The 18507-nt window shown below is 34.8% G+C and overlaps 1 protein-coding gene across 7 annotated transcripts; it reads left to right on the plus strand.

Moving 5' to 3' along the window:
* The first annotated feature begins 4991 nt into the window (after nucleotides 1-4991).
* LOC137941417 (TATA box-binding protein-associated factor RNA polymerase I subunit B) lies at nucleotides 4992-18428 on the plus strand. Of its 7 annotated transcripts, none has more exons than XM_068786814.1 (14): nucleotides 4992-5247; nucleotides 7305-7962; nucleotides 8989-9711; nucleotides 9849-9973; nucleotides 12366-13261; nucleotides 14853-14944; nucleotides 15234-15367; nucleotides 15653-15686; nucleotides 16883-16959; nucleotides 17097-17150; nucleotides 17298-17452; nucleotides 17562-17610; nucleotides 17701-17751; nucleotides 18039-18428. In XM_068786814.1, exons 2-5 carry the CDS (start codon nucleotides 7419-7421, stop codon nucleotides 12948-12950), a joined length of 1977 nt encoding a protein of 658 aa, XP_068642915.1. In that variant the 5' UTR covers nucleotides 4992-5247; nucleotides 7305-7418; the 3' UTR covers nucleotides 12951-13261; nucleotides 14853-14944; nucleotides 15234-15367; nucleotides 15653-15686; nucleotides 16883-16959; nucleotides 17097-17150; nucleotides 17298-17452; nucleotides 17562-17610; nucleotides 17701-17751; nucleotides 18039-18428. The 7 variants fall into 7 exon arrangements, with proteins under 7 accessions (XP_068642915.1, XP_068642921.1, XP_068642920.1 ...); XM_068786820.1 differs by having other exon boundaries at nucleotides 17315-17452; XM_068786819.1 differs by having other exon boundaries at nucleotides 17320-17452.
* The last annotated feature ends 79 nt before the right edge of the window (nucleotides 18429-18507 follow it).

An 18507-nucleotide genomic window follows, 5' to 3' on the forward strand; every position in this document is an offset into this window, starting at 1 on the left:
CTCCCTCTCTCTTATCCCTCTCGGCCTTCCTCTCTTCTCTCTGTCTCTTCTCCCTCTTTTCTCCCTTGCGGCATCTCACTCCCTTCTCCCTCTCGCTCATATATTTTCCCCCAAAATTCCCTCTGATTTCCTGCGATTTCCCCTATTTCAGTTTTTATTTTCTTCGATTTTGACATTAGGCTTCGATTTCTTAATTTCTACTTCGATTCAGCATCGATTTCCCCATTTCGGCTTTGATTTCAGCCGTCGGCTTCGGTTTTCCCCAAATTTCAGAAGGTATGACTAAACCCTAATTTTTTTCTGATTAAATGAGTGTTATATTTGATTTAATTTTAGTTCCAGTGTCTAATTTGGGGTTATTTGTGCACAATTGTGGGATTTAGTGTTACGGATTAGGGTCTAAAATTTTTATTAGGGTTAGGGTTTAGTGTTTTTAGGGTTTGGTGCTTTGTATTTAGGGGTTAAGTTTTTAGGGTTAAGGATTTATGGTATTGTTAGGGTTTAGGTTCTGGAATTAAGGTTTAGGTTTTTTTTTCAATTTTTTTCAGCTAAGGTTTAATGGGAATTGGGTTTAGGGTTTGGGGCTTTTAGGGTTGTTAAGATCTAGGGTTTTTTGTTTATCTTCTGGAATTAGGGTTTAGGGTATAGGGTTTAGGAGGTTTTGGAGGTATGGGGTCTAGGTTTAGGGTTTAGGGTCTAGGGTTTTTAAGCTTCTCAATTATGGTTTACGGTGTTTTGTCCAATTCAAACAAGGTTGAGTTACCTACACGGGCGTCCATTAGCCAACGAAACCCGACCCCCATCACTGACGAGGTACAGTTCGTAGTGACTGTGAAGTCATATGGGGCCAAATCTACCAGGGGTGTTCGGTGAATTTGGACTTGATGTGTGTGTGTGTGTGTTTGCATTGTTTTGCATCTCCAATGGAAATAGTTGATTAATTTTGGAATGTTTTAGAATGTTGTTTAAAAATTTTGAAGTGTTATGGAATGTTTTTGCCATGTGGTGAGGAGATTCGGGTGTAATAAATATCCACCTCATGGTATTTTCTTATTTGTGGTTTTTGTTTCGTGACGGGTAATGGTTGTCTGATAAAGTTTTTTCCATGAGGACAATCTTGGATTTAGATTGAAAATGGCTGCAAGAAAACAACCAAGTGGTCGACCATATGACTTTTGGAGCTTTGAAGAAGACAACAAAATGCTCGATCTTTTAGTCGAGCAGGTATAGATGGGGAACAAGTTGCCCAATGGTGTTTGGAAGCACGAGGTATATACGGAAAGTGTCAGTAAGTTCAATGAAGACGCAGTCAATAAAAAAATTGTTGAGCAGCTTAAGAATCGAACAAGATCATGGAAGAAAATATATCAAACGGTAACGAGTTGTCTCAACACTAGTGGGTTCGGTTGGGATGCAACCACACAACGAGTTACGACATGTCATTCTGTATGGCAAAACTACATTAAGGTCAGTAAATCATGATATATTATAAAACAGTTTGTATTGTTTCGCATTACTAAGAATGATGTTTTATTCTTGTAGGAGCATAAAGAGGCTGAAAAGTATAGACAACAAGGTTGCCCCCTTTACGACAAATTGGCTATGGTAGTCGGAAACACAATAGCCATAGGGAATGGTAGTACAACTGCTATAGATCTGTGTGATGAAATTATCCATGATGAATCGGCTCCTGTCCCGATGGATGAGCCCGGCAATGTTGACATAGTTATGGGAACTCCACCGCAATTCAATAGTAGAAATGATTCAACAGCGGATCAATCTCGTGGAAGTAAAGGGCCATCTTCACGTCCTCGTAGAAAGAGAAGCGAATTGCCCACTAAAGACAATAGACAATTAATTGATGTAGTTGGCCAAATCGCTGAAGCTATGAAATGTGTTATGAAGTATAAGGAATACGATGTCGAAGAACCTTGGGTCAATGCCCTCATGGAAATTCCGGACCTGTCAAAAGCACTGAAGTATGGCGCTCTTGAATAGATAAATACGCCAAGTAAGAAGGCCTTGTTTTTAAAAATGACAGTGGCGGAGCGGGTAGAGTGGCTTAATTATTGTGCAAACAACTAATTGTAATGCATTTTAAGTACAATATCTTTTTTGAGAAGATTGTTATGTATTAAAGACGATGTTTGAATTATAACGTTGCTAGACTTATCAGTATGGTTAAGGTTTCTTTTTATATGTTTATTGTCTTAATGTATTATGTGGATAATATGGTGGATGAGTGTGGATGTGAATATGATTATTGAGTTTGGATGAATAGGTTATGATTCAAAATGATGATTCGGATGATGAGTTTGGTGGAGGAGGTGATGGGGTTTAATTACGTGCAACGGACGATACAGACAGCGATGATAGCGATGGTCTTGTGAAAGAGGATACCCAAGTAACAAGCTTTCGAAGGCAGCATGCATTAGAATCCACAAGAGCCGCACAATTTCGAGATGACATAGCAACTTGCATATGGAATGATAACTGATGATTGTATCTTTTATTGTATTTGAACATGTGTTGTTCTTATGTACTAAACTTGTAATTTGATGATTTTAATGCTAATCACGAATTGGTTATTACAATAAAACTCTATTACATTAGTAATAAAGTTGCATATTTATTTATATATTATATTCATTAAAATTTATTACTATATTAAACTAGATATTTAAGTCTGATAAATAAAATATAGTTACAATATGTATTTGATCAATTGATTAATTTTAATTTTTTGGAAATATATTATCAATTCTACGCATAATACGTTTTTAATAAAATAATTCTTTATTTACTCATTATATTTATTTTTTATTTATTGTATTATATTAGTGATTTAATAGTGGATATTACGTACAAATATATAGTGTATTAAAGTTATGATTAGATCAATTTTTCCTCTTAAAACATTCATTTTTAGGCTATAGTATATCATATGTTATTAATAAATTAATAGCTAAACATATTACTTTCGTTTTTGTTATTTATAACGTTATTTATTTATTACATATAATTAATCATGTGCGTATTTCATTGCCTCACGTAATTACCATATTAATGCACAATAACATATCTAATTCAATTAATAAATATATTAATATATTTTAATTATACATTAAATAAGTTACTCGTGTAGTAATAATGATTGTTTTACCTAATTTGAGGTTCGAGGATTATGTTGTAATTATAAGTGTACTGTACAGGTTTAGGGATTTTTTTTTTTTTATGTTTTTCTAATGAGTGGGGACTATTCACTGAAAATTGTTTTCCTGTACATGAAGAAGTCAACACTAACACTAAATGCGAAAATGATCTTCATGTACATGACTGACATGATCTTTATGTTGGACATGAACTTGATCTTCAAGAATCCATTTGGGGCACTAACCCCCACTAAAATAGAATTTTCTACATGCTTATTCCCTACCGTTTCATGCATATCGGAGAACTTTTTTCCATTTTCATTGAGATTGAAATGGTGTTTTGCATTGTAACGTTCACCCTGTTTGCCAAAAGATACATTTTGTGCTACATATTTTTTAAGGCAAACCATGTTTATGATGTTTGATTAATTTGGAAGAAGTACATTGTGTGGAATCTCGTTTTTTGAATTTTTCTCTTAGTTATAATATTTTTTTATTTTAAAATTATAGAATTCCAATAGAAAATAAAATAAATAGAAAGGGGTAGAAAAAATTTTATCGGGCTTATTTGAAATCTCACACCTTTCCATCCTCCTCTGGTGACGAGCCAAAAAGCTTTGTTCCCTACTTGTGCCAATGCGCTCTCCCTCTCTCCCGCTTCTCCCTCCAAGAGCAACGAGTTTTAATGAGGGAAGCTATAAGAGAGGTATACAAGGTTTCCTCCAACATAGGGTTTTTTAGTGCGTGTGCGGATCAAGTGAAAGTGAATTTGATTATATTGTCACTTGACCGGATGAATGGGTTCATCCACTTAAACTAGCCCATGAGTAAAGTGGGTGAATCAAGATTTCCATCAAAATCCTGGTTCATCCACTTGAACTCACTCTCCTATCTCCATCTCGCTCTTGGCCCTCTCATTTTTTATAATATATTTATTTATTTATTATATTTATTACTCTATTAAATTAATGATTTAAGAGTGGTAATTAAATTATTGTTAAAGTAAGCATTTGATCAAGTATTTTTGTTTAATTATTCTATTTTGTTCATTAATTAAACTAATAATTTTTTTGTGGACATATATTTTTAATTTACACTACGTATGTAATTAATAAAATATTATATTATATTATATTTTATTAAATTTTTAAATTAGTGATTTAAGAGTAGTAATTAAAATATTGTTAAAGTAAGCATTCGATCAAGTATTTTTGTTTAATTATTCTATTTTTATCATTAAATAAACTAATAATTTTTTATTTTGTGGAAATATATTATTAATTTATACCGGGCAAAAATATATATTATGTTATTAATAGAATAATTTATTTATTTATTATATTCATTACTTTTATTTTTTACTTTTTATTGATTTATTTTTATAATTAATTAGTGCACCAGTTAATTGTCACATGTAATTATTGTATTAATGTAGACTACACTACAATCTATCTTAATTTATAATAAAAATATTATTTAATTAATTAATATATTAATATATTTTAATACTACATTAAATTACTTATTAGGGTGGTAACCGTGTTTTTTTGGTTAATTATCTATTTAAGTATATTATAAAAAGTAACTCATTATCTTGTTAACACTACATTTTTCATTGAGGGCACTAACACAGTAAACTCGCTGATATGGTTTAAGGAGAATTATTACTTTTATCCGGTTACTTCTTTCCCGGAGAGAACATTCCTTAGATAAAAACAAAAAAAAATGATAAAAATTAAATATCGGTTAAGAAAATTTATCGGCCCATGGGTATTGGGTAACTCGTTCCAAAGTGCATCTCTACCGGGCTCGACAAAACCTACTAACTCGGATAGTGAACTGTGCTCGATGGTTCCTAGCTCTCCCCTCTCCCCTCTCCTCTATCTGTGATCGCCGTCCTTCCATCTGTTCGCCGTTAGTCGATCTCTTTGCCGTCGGCCGCCTCTCTTCTTGCTGTTAACTCTCTCCGGTTCTCCTTTATGTCCTCGTCCCTCCTCGGCTTCTCTTCCTCTCTGCTTCAGCTGTGCCCCTCAACCCTAAATTTCTCTCAAATTCCGTGACTCGAAATTCAAAAACCTCTCATATCTCACCAAAAGTATTGTACTTTAGCCTAATCTGTTTTTTTTTTCGTGAATTTTGTTAATTTCTGCGAATTTAGGGTTTCCTCTGTAATTGTTCGATATTGAATGTCTAATGTAATAAATTCTTTTTATAATGACTTAATAAATTTAGTGAAATTTGATTGATAATGAATTGATTTCTGTTAATAAATTCTGTGTTATTTCATTGAATCGATGATATTGAATCAATTTTTTTTTTTAAATTGAAATTGATATTGAAATTTCTGTATTGATATTGCATATCTGGATGTTTTTAAATTTTGTAGTACTTTAAGTGAAATTAATTGCTGTTATGATTTAACTTCTGTATTTAATTGTATTAGTTGATTTAATTTAATTGAATTTATGTTAATTGATGATTTATTGAATTTAATTTTTGTTAATTTAATTTATTTGCACTATAATTGCACTGCTAATTTCTGTTACTTGATGACTTGATTGATGGATTATCCCCTATGCCCTCACCCAAACCCATAAAACCTAAGCTAACATGATTTCCCTAATCCAAACACTTAAACCCTAACTCTAACCCTAACCCTAAGCCAGTGTTCAGAAAGATTGTGGAGTCTTTCAGAAAGCTTGTAAGTGGCCAAAGTGTCCAGATAAACAAGTTTTCACTAGCAAATCTTCTCTCTTTATGTCATGCTAGGCTCTTACTTGGACATAGTTCTATGTGTCTTATCCAGAATGTCACCAGCTTTGCATGTCATGCTTGTCCAGAAAGGTTTTCATTTATCGTGCATATTGGAAGATTATGCTTTTAATTTTTTGGAATTTGTTTTTTGGCAGTTTAACCTATTATTGCTAAGTGTAATATTTGTAAAAGATTCATCTTTCCCTATTTTGATCTCTTAAATGAGTGCAAATGTACATTTTTTTTTTTGCTGATGTTACGGTGCAGCACATAACGTATGGTTTTGGAGATGATTCTAATATAAGTATCATATGAAGTACTGTTTATATTTGGTATGTTGTTTGATTTCATGTTGGACTTTGGTTTTTAGTGACAATGAGAAAGGATATCATTGAGAGAAATTCCTAAGGGAGAGGGGGAGCCAAGACCTTGGGCATAAGATAGAAACAAGAAAAAATCAATGCAAAGGCATGAATTCGCCTCTATGTATAAAGGAAGCAAAGAGAAAAGAGAAATATTTTATTGACTTGTTCATAACTGAGTACAATGAGTCTCTATTTATAATAGAGGAAACAAGTAGAATAAGATTAAAAGTAAACTATCCATGTCTCAGTTACACTCGAAGTCTAACATTTAAATATAAGTCCTAGAAAAATTAAACAACTAAGTAATAAGAAGACTAATATAACTAAAACAACTTTAATAAAGACTCTTCTATGAGACCTCCTTCCATGAGATTCGTCTTTGACTCCATCATATTAATTTTGGCTTTGTGAGACTTCTCGCTATGAGAGTCATGTAAGATTCTTTCATACTTGTTCTTTAACAGGGTGAACGCTTGCTGGATAGGTTTTTTAACGATCTCTGAGAGTGCAAAGTACTGAGTAGAAGAAAAGAAAACTGTGGGATGTGTCTTTAGATAGAAAGAAATGTCTATTCGAATCGATTAATACAAAATTATCCTTTCTAACTTGAAGAATATGTTTTCCAAAAATGATATTTACAAACTATCATTTGTGGGTCTCTCAAATTTGTTGAACAGGTTGCCTGAAAAATTGATAGCGTACTAGAACTGAATTGAAGAGAGAGACACTGATTAGAATTTTTGACTACGAGTTTTCATCTAATATAGCCACTAATGAATTTGCAGATTTTTTTCTTTATTATAACCCAATGAATTTGGAGATTGCACTTGTCTAGAAATAATAGTCTAGAATTTTGTATGAATATTGAAATGAAAACAAATTAAATGATATTGTTTATAGTACCATGTTAGAGTTGAGACAAGACTGTAATGATAAGTCTGATTTTTTTCAGTATGGTTTTTACTTATGTTTTGACTATTTTTCAGTGCCATGATGACCGTTGACATTTAGTTTGTTATATCTTGATCGGCAGAAAAATATGGCCATGAAAAAGGACTGAAGCCACGAAGAGAGTGAGACAGTCATTGCAAAGGACTTAGAAACAGAAATCATTTCATACTGTTGAAAGAGGTCTTCAGTATTATTAATGGACAACCCCCACTTAAATGATTGTTGTGGCATGGGTTTTGTTGGTGATGAGGATGGCTTCTTCTACTGCCCTGTTTGCGGTTCCCAATCCCAAGATACATTTGACACCTCCCTCGAAGTTGATGCTGTCTATCAGGATTCAATCTATGGCAGGGTAGTCTGGAACTCCCAGTACACCGAGCCCTCACTTCAAACTCAGTCCCAAGAATTCAAAATATCTAAAGCGGTGCCCAGTCTGAATCCTTTTCAAGATGAAACTTCTATTCCACTTGACTTTGGGAACCCTAAAAGACCTGCCTTGAACATAGAGGCATTTGGTGATGGTATCAGAATGCGATACATTCAAGGGATCCAGGTCATGATCCAGATGCAATGTGAGGCTCTTGTGCAGAAATTTGGTGTGAGTGCCATGATTTGTGGTATTGTTGGGACTATCTGGCTGAGGTTTGTTGCAACTTCTGGTGTTTTTGCGGATGGTTGGGTGAATGATGTGATAATGGAGTCAGAGGTTCAGTATCAAAATCGTCAAGGTGGTGAAAAAGGTTAGAATCTAAAATGTCTTTCTTTTAATTTTTGTTTTTCCTGTGTTTTTTAATAAGAGAAACAACTTTATATCAGCAAAAGGGGAAAATAGTCTTGGTTTGCATTTTTGGGTTGTTTGCTACTAAAACCAACGAATGTTATGTGTTATCTCAAGTCATTTTTTAGGTTTCATGTATCTGATCTAAGATTTTTTTCGATTATGTGTATCTTCTTGGTCTCTTTGTTCTTTTTTTTATTATTCAAACGACACTCTCTTGAAGTCCCTCATTTTGATTTTCATGGATATCTCTTCTAATATTTTATTTTCTATTTAACTCTTTGATTGTTACAATTTAAAGTTTTTATCTTATATGCATCATAAAGGAGTCTAAATTTTTCGAAGAACTAAAATTCCAGATTCAGTGTGGGACTATATAATATGTCTTCATTCATTCCTATTTAATGATTTTTTCCCTTTTGTGATGGGTCATATTTTGTTGAACTGTGAAGTTGAGATAAAAAAATATTTTTTCTCTATCTTTTGATAGTCTTTAGTTGTAGGGAAGATCCTAACTCAAGGTAGCAAAGAAGCCTTCTCATATTTCATGTATCATTGAATGGTGTCAATGGTGATCTCCTTGTACTGCTTTAGTTATTTATCCATTATGACTTCAAAGTCGGATGGTTTCTCCACTATTTTATTGAAACCCTTGAAGGAAGCATTATGATACAAAACGTCCTTCCTGAATGCCCTAATAATGCTGACAACACTGTCCACATTCCTGTCCATGCAGGTAGAGCATCCATAGAAAATTGAAGTCCCACCTTTTTTTTTTCTCTGTAAAATTTACTGCTTTATATATACTGGTTGTAAAATTTTTGTCATCTTCTTTTCATAAAACGAAATGGTCATCCTCTTGATCTTCTAGTTCCCTTATTTTGACCATGCAATTTTTTAAGTTTCACACAGGTACTATGAGACTAAACCTGTGACATTAGCATGTACGGTACTCTTGACTAAGTCAAAATTTGATATTTTGTTGCAGACAGAGAAAATGTTTGCCTGCCTGTTAAGAGGAGGCTTGAATCAGAACCTTATAATCTGTATGGTCAACGAGCAGCTATCATTTGGTTCAGAACTCTAAGAAGGAAAATACCTCGTGCATCATCTTTAGCCATTTCCTTCTTAGCTTGTCACATAGCCAGGGAGTCGGTGCTACCAACTGACATTGCAAGATGGACGCTTGAGGGGAAGCTCCCATATCTGGCTGCCTTTGTTGATATAGAGAAATGTATTGGAAATCCATCAAGCATGTGCCCATTTTCTTCTAAGTCAATGTTTCGGCCTTCCCGAGCGATTAAATCTTGGCAGATAGAGACTCTTGCTGGTAGCATTGCTCAAACAATTTGCTTGCAACTTCCTCCTGTAAATTTTTATTTGATAGCTTCCCGATTTCTTAATCAACTCTTTCTTCCCATAGAGAAGATTCTTCCACATGCATGTTGCATCTTTGAGTGGTTGATACCCCCTGATTTGTGGTTATCAGCTAATCCTGATAAGCTGCCTACTCGAGCGTGTGTGATGTCAATACTGATAGTTGCAATAAGGTTTCTATATAATATACATGGATTTGGAATATGGGAGATGAGTTTGTCCAAGGGTGGGGAAGCTAGTAAGTCTTCATCAGGTGCCGAGACTTCTGAATACAATTCCAGTGATTTGCTGCACCACCTTAAAGAAATATATCATAGACTTGGTGATAAACTTGGTAGGATATTTTCCCCCTGAAATTTATATGTTTTGAATTATCTGTTTCATTTTGATTTGACCACTCCTTCATTTTGTTGCTCTTGATATCATTTTTTTTTAAATTTATTCAATTTTAGTTGATTCTCTTTTCTTTAGAGTACTCAAAAGACTTGACAACATACCTCAAATACTGCAAGGATGTTGCCTTTCCTGGACTGGCAACATCATATGATGAAGATAATATTGCAGAACAGCTGTGGAATTTCTACAAGAGTGATGAGGTAGCTATGATTTCATTTTTATGATTTAACACTCGTGATTTGTCTTTCGGTTTCACTCTTCCTAGAGGAAAATGTGTATGTTTGTGTAATTTTGCTCATGTTCCTGTTGGACTGAGGCTATACGCCTTACGTATATTTTAATTTTCATGACAGTGATTTTAATATGTATACAACTGTTGTTAATGCTTACAATGCCTATTATCTATCTGTTACTTATTTGAGCTTAGAACACTAATCAACATAAAAGAGTGCCCTTTTTTCACTTATCACAAGGGATAGTGCTTTTTTTTGTTGTCGACTTCGTCTTCACGTGTGGTTATCTTTAGTATTTTGGGGAACTTGAGGCGGATACCTGACCTTTGTCATTTTATGTTGGAACAACAAGGTTTCCAAGCATAGATTGGGGACTAGGTCTCTCAGAAGGTTGGGGACTAGATCTTGTTTTCCCATGGGTTGGTAGATCTGCCCTTCCCCTCTTTTTTGCTTTGCATATGGCTGAATGTTACGAAGATGTTATCTTTAGTATTTTGGGGAACTTGAGGCAGATACCTGACCTTTGTCATTTTATGTTGGAATAACAAGGTTTCCAAGCATAGATTGGGGACTAGGTCTTGTTTTCCCATGGGTTGGGAGATCTGCCCTTCCCCTCTTTTTTGCTTTGCATGTGGCTGAATGGAACGAAGATTGACCAAGTTATGATCTGCCCTTCGGTTGAGCTATGATCCAGACCTATGAAAATGTGGTGCCATATGCCATGAGAGCTTATTTGCAGAAACTTGTCACCTTCTCAAGCATGCTTATAGGGAATAATTGTCTCCTGCTGTTGACACTATTGCAATTTGACCCATTGTTTTATGACTTGCATCTTGGGCAAGGGGACTCAAGTTTTTGATTGACCAAGTTGGTTTTGAGAGTTGGAACTGTCCTATGTACCCAAACCACTGTATATGTAAAGAATCAGGTGATTGAGGGTTTGACTCGGGCAGGTTCCTATTTCCTACCCTGAGTCCTAAACCAAGTCGGATTCACATCTTTTCAAAAAAAATTGTTTAAATGTTATCTAACGAAATTTAAAAATTTAATTTATTATTTACTGTATTATACAAATCATTTAATGTATTATACACATTTTTTATTTACTATTTTGTATTCACTGTACTGTAATTTGTATTTAAGTATTTCATATTTATTGAATGTCTGAATATGTAAAGTGAATGAAAAAGTTGCTATTAATGTTTTAATGCAATTTAATATTTTCATCTTATTAAAAATTTTATTCTTTATTAATGTGTTTAACCTTTAATTAATGCTTTTGTACAATGTACTTATTGGCTACTCTTAATGTTTTAATGCAATTTAAACCTTTTTTAATTTAAAACTGTTATTCTTGATTAATGGGTTTAACCATTTAGGATGCTTTGTACAACATGCTTAATGGCGAATAATGGTTGCTATTAATGTCCTAATGCAATTTAAATGTTTCCAAATTACAAAATTTTGTTTTTTTTTATTAATATGTTTAACCATTTATTGATGCTCTTTGTAAGATGTGCTTAATGGAGAATGTTACTGGTGTGTTGCTCGATGCAAAAGAATTTTTTTATATCAGAGCTAGTAAATTATAAATGAAAAAAACTTAATTAATGATTAATTAGTTTATTTGTATTTATGGTTAGTAATTAACTGTTAGCATTAGATATCTTCCTTAATGACCTATTACTTCTTAATTGATAATGTATGTGGCTATTTATATAACTAGATAGTTTAATTAATAGTTTTTCAGATTATTTTACATTTTTTAAAACTTGTATGGACCCATTTAACGCCGACCTGGTTGGCTGGCCGGGTCAGGCTAGTGATTCGGTGAGTTGACTCTAATCGGAGTTGCTCCAGAAGTCATTAAAAATTTTAGCGAACCGTATATAACATATTATGTATGAAAATGGAAACATTTTTTCATCTATTTTGGTTAGTTTTTATATTTTTTAAATTATATTTCTGACCATGTCGCTCTGTAGAAAGTTATATGAGCAAGTCGAAAGTCATTACGATATTTATCTAATTATATAACAAATACCATATATCATAATGTAGATTTTTTTCCATTTTTTATTTTTTATATTTTTTCAAAATTTATTTTTGGCCAAGTCACCCTGTCAAAAGCTTAAGGTCAATTCGATATCCGACTCGGGATCGAGAGATGCTGAGTCGTGTTCCAATTCCGAGTTGCAAAACCTTGCTTCGGCTAACTAATGTGTCAATGGTGAATTATTATATATCCTTGCTTCTGTTATATTTACCAGCAGCTTATGACAATTTTTTTTATGTATATCTATATATTATTGCAATATAAATTTCTCCTCATGGTTATTGTTCTAAACCTTGTGTTCAGGACAGTAAGCTCTCTGTGGGAGCAGAAACTGGATGCAGTGCGTTCAATCAAAAGCGATTTAGGGATGCAGAACATGATATTAGGTCTATGGATGACAAAGCCTTTAAGTCTAGAGAGCAGATAAAGTCTGAGCCATATAATAGCATGTCTTTCTTTGTTGACACAATTCCGGACAGGGAAGATTATGCCAGCCAGAGAATGAATGGTGAGACTTCAAGCTCAAATCGAGAAAACCCTCTGCCGGAGGACATGGCACTTAGGAGGATGATAGCAGACATGGAAAAAAACAACTTTGGTTATATTCCTCCTAGGGGAGTTACTCCCACATCTCGTAGGGATGGTTATCTATTTTACAGAAGGGTGATTTCTGGAGGGGTATATAATTATGTTGCTCATGCCGATTACTATATCTTGCTTCGTGCTTGTGCAAGGGTTGTTCAGGTTGATGTACGGATAATGCATGCAAGTGTTCAGAAACTTGAGAGGAGGCTTGCTGGGGTTGATGAATGGATTGATAAACTTATGCAAACGATGACGGGTCCTTCTTGTGAGCGGCACAAGTCAGATTCAATGGATGTAGCATAATCAGGGAATATTTGTAATGGTCTTACAGCTGTATACCGGATCAGATATACAAACGTGTGTCGGGTGATGTGGTCACCAACTGGACCCACCACCCCCCTTCCCCCCCTCCACTGTCTTTCTTCATTTGCATTTCATAAAATTGCGGGAGCGAAAAGCAAATGCTGGAGGAGCTAGTTTTGGATGCTCCATTGCCTATCCCAGGTCGAGGATTTTCTTTCTTCTTTTCGTTTGAGGTAGCTTTTTGAGGTCAAGGACCGATACTTGAGGCAATTCTGAGGTTTCCTGAAGGCTGTGGACATTCGTCAACAGAGGTATGTGATCTAGTTTGATTTGCTGCATTTTTTTCTTAGATTATGAAAAATTATGAAGTTCTCTTCTTTTTAACCGAAGATTGGTTAACATTTTTATGATATTGTGGATTTTTTGTTGGGTGGAAACCTTTTTTTGAATTGCTTCTTTGAGATGTTTGGATGACATTCATCTCGTCCTGCATTCATCGTGTTTTTCTTTTTCGCTGTGGTGTTGGAAGCATGACGTTCTGTGTTGAGTTATATTTGTCACAATATCAATCTGTCTTATATGTTATATTTTTATGAGAAGAAATAAATAGGAAATAGTCTAGGAAGGAGGGAAGCCCGAACGGCTTCTAAGAGTGCAGCAATTTCTCTCTGGCAATACGAAGTTGGAGTAAACAGAAAAACAAAAATGATGGGAAAGGAAGCCAGAATAAATAAAGGAAAAATGTAAAAAGGAGGATCACTGGAAAATTCTGGACAATTGAAAGTATCTGTGTTCTGTGCACATTCGGATACAGCGCTGAATCTTCGAATTTGCATTCGATTTCACGAGGAGTACAGTCACTCCTCTTCATGAAACCTCTGTGTTGAATGACAGCAGCTTATCTGAGAAGGTCGTCTGGCAGTGCAAGTCTCTGTGGTTTCTATAACAGTGTAGCAATATTTCACAGAAAGAGGGGTATCTTCGTCTTTTCATGCTGTCTGTAGTGATCTGATTTTGATGTTCCAATTGATTCCGATTCTTGTTTCCTAAAGCTGATATGTGCTTCCTGACCTACAGTTAGGTATAAAAAAGGCATATTTGCCTCTTCTATCCCTTAGAAATCGTCCCGGTCTTCACAGCATTGTCATCTTGTGTCCAGATTTCAGGAAAGGCCATAGTATTACCGGCCCTTCTGCCCTTGCACTCGTGAAAATGATTTGTAGTGGGAACAGATGCCTCTATGCGTCCTGCAGGGGTTTAATTGTCGGTATTGCCTCTTACTGAAGAAACAAGGGGGGAATAAATAAACTAACTTGTTACCCTTTTAAGAGAAGTTGATGACCTTTCCTTGCTAATAAATACTCGTGGATGATTTACTGAATTTGTCATGTTTGTAAAGCACCAGAATAACTGTTTACTGAATTTATCATCATGTATTTAAAGGATTGTAAGTATAAACAGATGCTATTGAACTATGTTAGGCAGGTTCGTGTTTGCTAAACAGTGTTTTCAAAAATTTCAACCTCAGATCTTTTACATATTCTGCTAACTCCCTACACTTAACTAATGAAGTATCCAACATGGGTCTGTGATTCACATTCATTATTGAGTTACTCATGAACTATACCCCCTTTCCAAAGTGTGCATTGAAATGGTGAAGTATCCTGATGAGTAAAGTGTGTCAAATCTTCTTGTAAAGAAATTATTCAGCAGCATCTTGTGGCAACTATAAGATGAATTTTTACTTGGATAAGATAGATTGAAATTTAAATGCAAACACTTGTTGGTTACCAATGACAAACGTTGTCTTCAAGATTCTAAGCTTCTGTCTTCTCATTTTTGAATTTGGAAGTTTGAAATAGTACAAAATGATTAAATGCTGGTCTTCAATGTTGTTTGCAGGCTTTATGATGTCACAGACATTATCAAGCTGATATCTCAACTTCAATCACTAAGTGACATTAATACATCTCAACTCTGTTAGCTCCAAACAAGTAATTCTGCAGTCACTATTTACATTCGAATAAATAAAAGATAAATTCATGGTACCTTTTCTTTCTTTTTTTGGTGCACTAGTGATTGCTTTGAGTTTTTATTCCTTGGCTGTTGGAAAGTTACAAAAGAGTGCCTTGGAAATAAGTTTCTTTTTGTGGATCATAGAGAAGGATAACATTCCACGTTTGCATGCAGTATTGTGTGTCTGATATCTGTGATTAAATGCTTTATTTACCTATTGTCTCTGTTTTTAGTTTTTGAAGTCTAAATGTGGATTCTTAAGTGCAGCTGATTTAAGCAACATGCAATGGTTGCCATAAGCAAGGATAATATTAGAACTCTCTGAAATCAATTAGGCACCCATTGGAAATGGTGAGGCGGAGACTCCTCCTAAAATGGAGAAAGCGCCTTCCCCTGTGCAGGTGAACTGGTTTCTTTCTTAAAGAATTACCTTCATTGTGTATTCATCATGTTTTGAATTATTGAGCATGTAGAAGCTTCGAAATGCATGTTCTGTTCTTCAAGAGCTTTCAGTTTTCTTAGTCACCAATTACCTTTCTTAAGTGAACCACTAGTTCCAGGTGATAAAAAATGCATGTTTTCTTTTGATTTCCTGTAAATGATCTACTGCAACGTAGTCTCTCTGTTCGTTTAAGTTAGTTTCATTGCTTATTCATGACAATATGTCGCTGCAATGGCAAGAACAGGCTTCACGGGTATCCGGACTGGGCATCAATTCAGGTTATTTTCCTAACGTCCTAACTCCTTTCCTTGTTGATATATAGTAGGGGGACATATATGAGTTGGATCCAGGCCCCTGCTGTAATATTGTCCTGAAATAACAGGGCTTTAAAATCTTTTCTAATGGATCTGGATCTGGATGGTGCAGATCGATCCTTGTCATCTGGTCTTTGTCTATTTGTTCAACTTGTACATTGTCACTGTCTTTTGCACATTTTTATTGGAGTTAACAAATGCATGTCATGGCAACTAGCTCAATATGTTGAGTGCTCCAAAAAGGAGTTTCATTCCGGAATTTGCTTTGCCAGTTGATTTAGACAACCTTAGACTGGAAGAAAAATTTCCCTGAATTTGTTTACCTAAAATAACATCTTTTCAAATATAAAGTGTAATGAATTCCGACTCCGTTGGCAGTGCACCCAAATCAATTGTTTCCATTTGAAATTTACTATTTAACTTGATGTTTAAGTTGGAGATGTTTATTGATTAGTGTTATATACTAATTATGAACATTATAGGCCCATCTAATGACCTTCTCCAAGGAAGGTTTTGAATATGGTTTTGAGTTGATATGGGCTTTGTCAGTTGATACCAGTTCGACATGGCAATCATCTTATTGGACCTTGTTTGCACAGCTAGTCTGTTGTTCTCAATTTCTCTTCTGTTTATTGGAATAATACAACTTGCCGATCAATTGATCATTTTCAGGTATATTATGGGCCAGGTCTCGGTTTGCCACCTCCTTATTTTGGCTCACGTATTACACCAGGCCATCCTCCTCACCCATATTTGTAGGGCCCACAAGTATTTAGTTTTCAGTCTTCTGTAGCCGAAACATTTAGCTTTTGTAACTTGTAATTTAGTTTAGCCATGAGGAAATTATTTGGGAGATTATATTGATAATCATCTGCATACAATAAATACCTGAGAAGAATATACACAGAAAAAAAGTGTGAATGTTAGCCATGTTTTGAAAAATCCTATTAGTTTTTCCGTAAGTACTAAAATGGATACATTTAAAATGGTCTTCCGCTTGAGATAAATGGTAGTCTGGTTGCATTCAGAGTAACCTGCATGTTTCACTTTGCCTGTTTTGCTTATTCAGATCTTATTTTATGAACCATCAGTACAAGCTAAGTAAGAAGTGTCTGTTATAATTCCTACTATTGATTGTCGTCTTTATTTGGGATTTCCAGCATATTATGCCACCTTGTGGGTCACCTTATGCTGCTTTTTATCCACATGGACTGTACGCTCAACCATTATACCAGTAGTAAGTCCATCTGGGTAGTTCAATATTCAGGGGCTCTCCTTGTACTTAAACATCAGTGATGAAAAGACTTCTGTCTCCTGCTTATAGTTGTAGATGTTGAGAACTGGTATCCTTATTGAAATCTCTTTGATATGCAGGGACCTCATCCACATGCCCCTGGCATAACTTCATCTGCTGCAACAACTGAACATGTACTAAAAATATCTTTACGTCATTGTTTGTGTTCTCTGAAAGTGAATTGGATAGCTCAAAAATAAATTTTGTTATTGTTCACTTTTTGTGATATTATTAATTATTTTAAAATTTATTGATTAGATTTCACTGCTGTACTGATTCAGATGACATTTCCGTTAAGTGTAGAGAAACCTGCTAAATCAGGGAATAAAGATTGAGTTTTAATGAAGAAGTTGAAAAGTTTTGATGGAATTGCTATCTCTATCAGCACTGGAAATGCTGAAATTGCTTCTGGAGGTGTAACATGTGCGTCATCAAGGTTGGTCATTTGAAATTGTGTTTGTATTTGTTTCTCGTAGTTGTTTTAGTTAAAAAAAAATTATTCTATTGGTCGTTCTGATATCACCTCTATGGCAATGGCTTTATAGTGAGGAATGTGATGTGGAAGGTTCAATTGATAGAAGAAGCGATCAAGAGGTTATAATCTTTTACTGTTACTCAATTTCTATAGTTCCTTTTTATATTAATGAACCCTTCAATTTTTTATTTTTTTCTGAACTTTTTTAGGGAAGTGACTCAAAGAGTAAACGAAGTCCTGAGGGCATATGCCAGTCAAAGGTATGTTTTACATGTCCTCAGCTGTTACAATGGTTTGGTTATGAAATGGGCTTCAGAGGTGTCATTAAATGTGTGCGGCAAGGCGTTGTGGAAGTGGGATTATTACATTTGTGGCCTACTTCTGTAGTCACTGTATGCTGCAAGTAGTTTCTGCCACTATCCATTTAGTTCAGGAAATGACTAGATATGTAACTGGGTATTTAATGTTCTGGATACCCCCAGTTTTTCTTTTCCACCTAGTTGACTTTCATCATTCCTTCACTAACCCATAGGAGATTATGCTGCAGGAAATTTTGGAAACAGTTAAATACAAGCCAATACTTGTCATGAGGGAAAAAAAAAAGGTCATCTACTGGGCAGTTAGCAACCGTTACTTCACCTGCAGTGCCAGGACTGGATTTCAGAGGTTCCAGTAATGATAAAACAAAAGGAACCACCAGCATTTCTCTGAGAGCCGTAATTCCTGCTTGCAATGGTTTACCATCTGCTAGAGGGAATTGTATGGGAATCTCGACTACGTTGTGTATGTTGTAGTTCTCTTGTTTGGGGCTCTGAAATTCTTCTTTCTTCCTATGCTTTGTCTTCCCCAGGCTGAGACTGAGCAGCTTGCTATGAAAGTTGACAGGCTGAGTGCTGAGAACATGACTCTTAGATCTAAGATAAATCGCTTAACAGAATGCACTGAAATTAAGACAAGACAAGAAGATTTCCATCTACTGGTATTAAATACTTCCTCGATCTCTGAATCTGAATCTG

This window comes from Aristolochia californica, unplaced genomic scaffold, assembly GCF_029961685.1.
Source record: "Aristolochia californica isolate CCGP_79_NKW_82.1479 unplaced genomic scaffold, dmAriCali1.0.hap1 SCAF_9, whole genome shotgun sequence".
Taxonomy (NCBI): domain Eukaryota; kingdom Viridiplantae; phylum Streptophyta; class Magnoliopsida; order Piperales; family Aristolochiaceae; genus Aristolochia; species Aristolochia californica.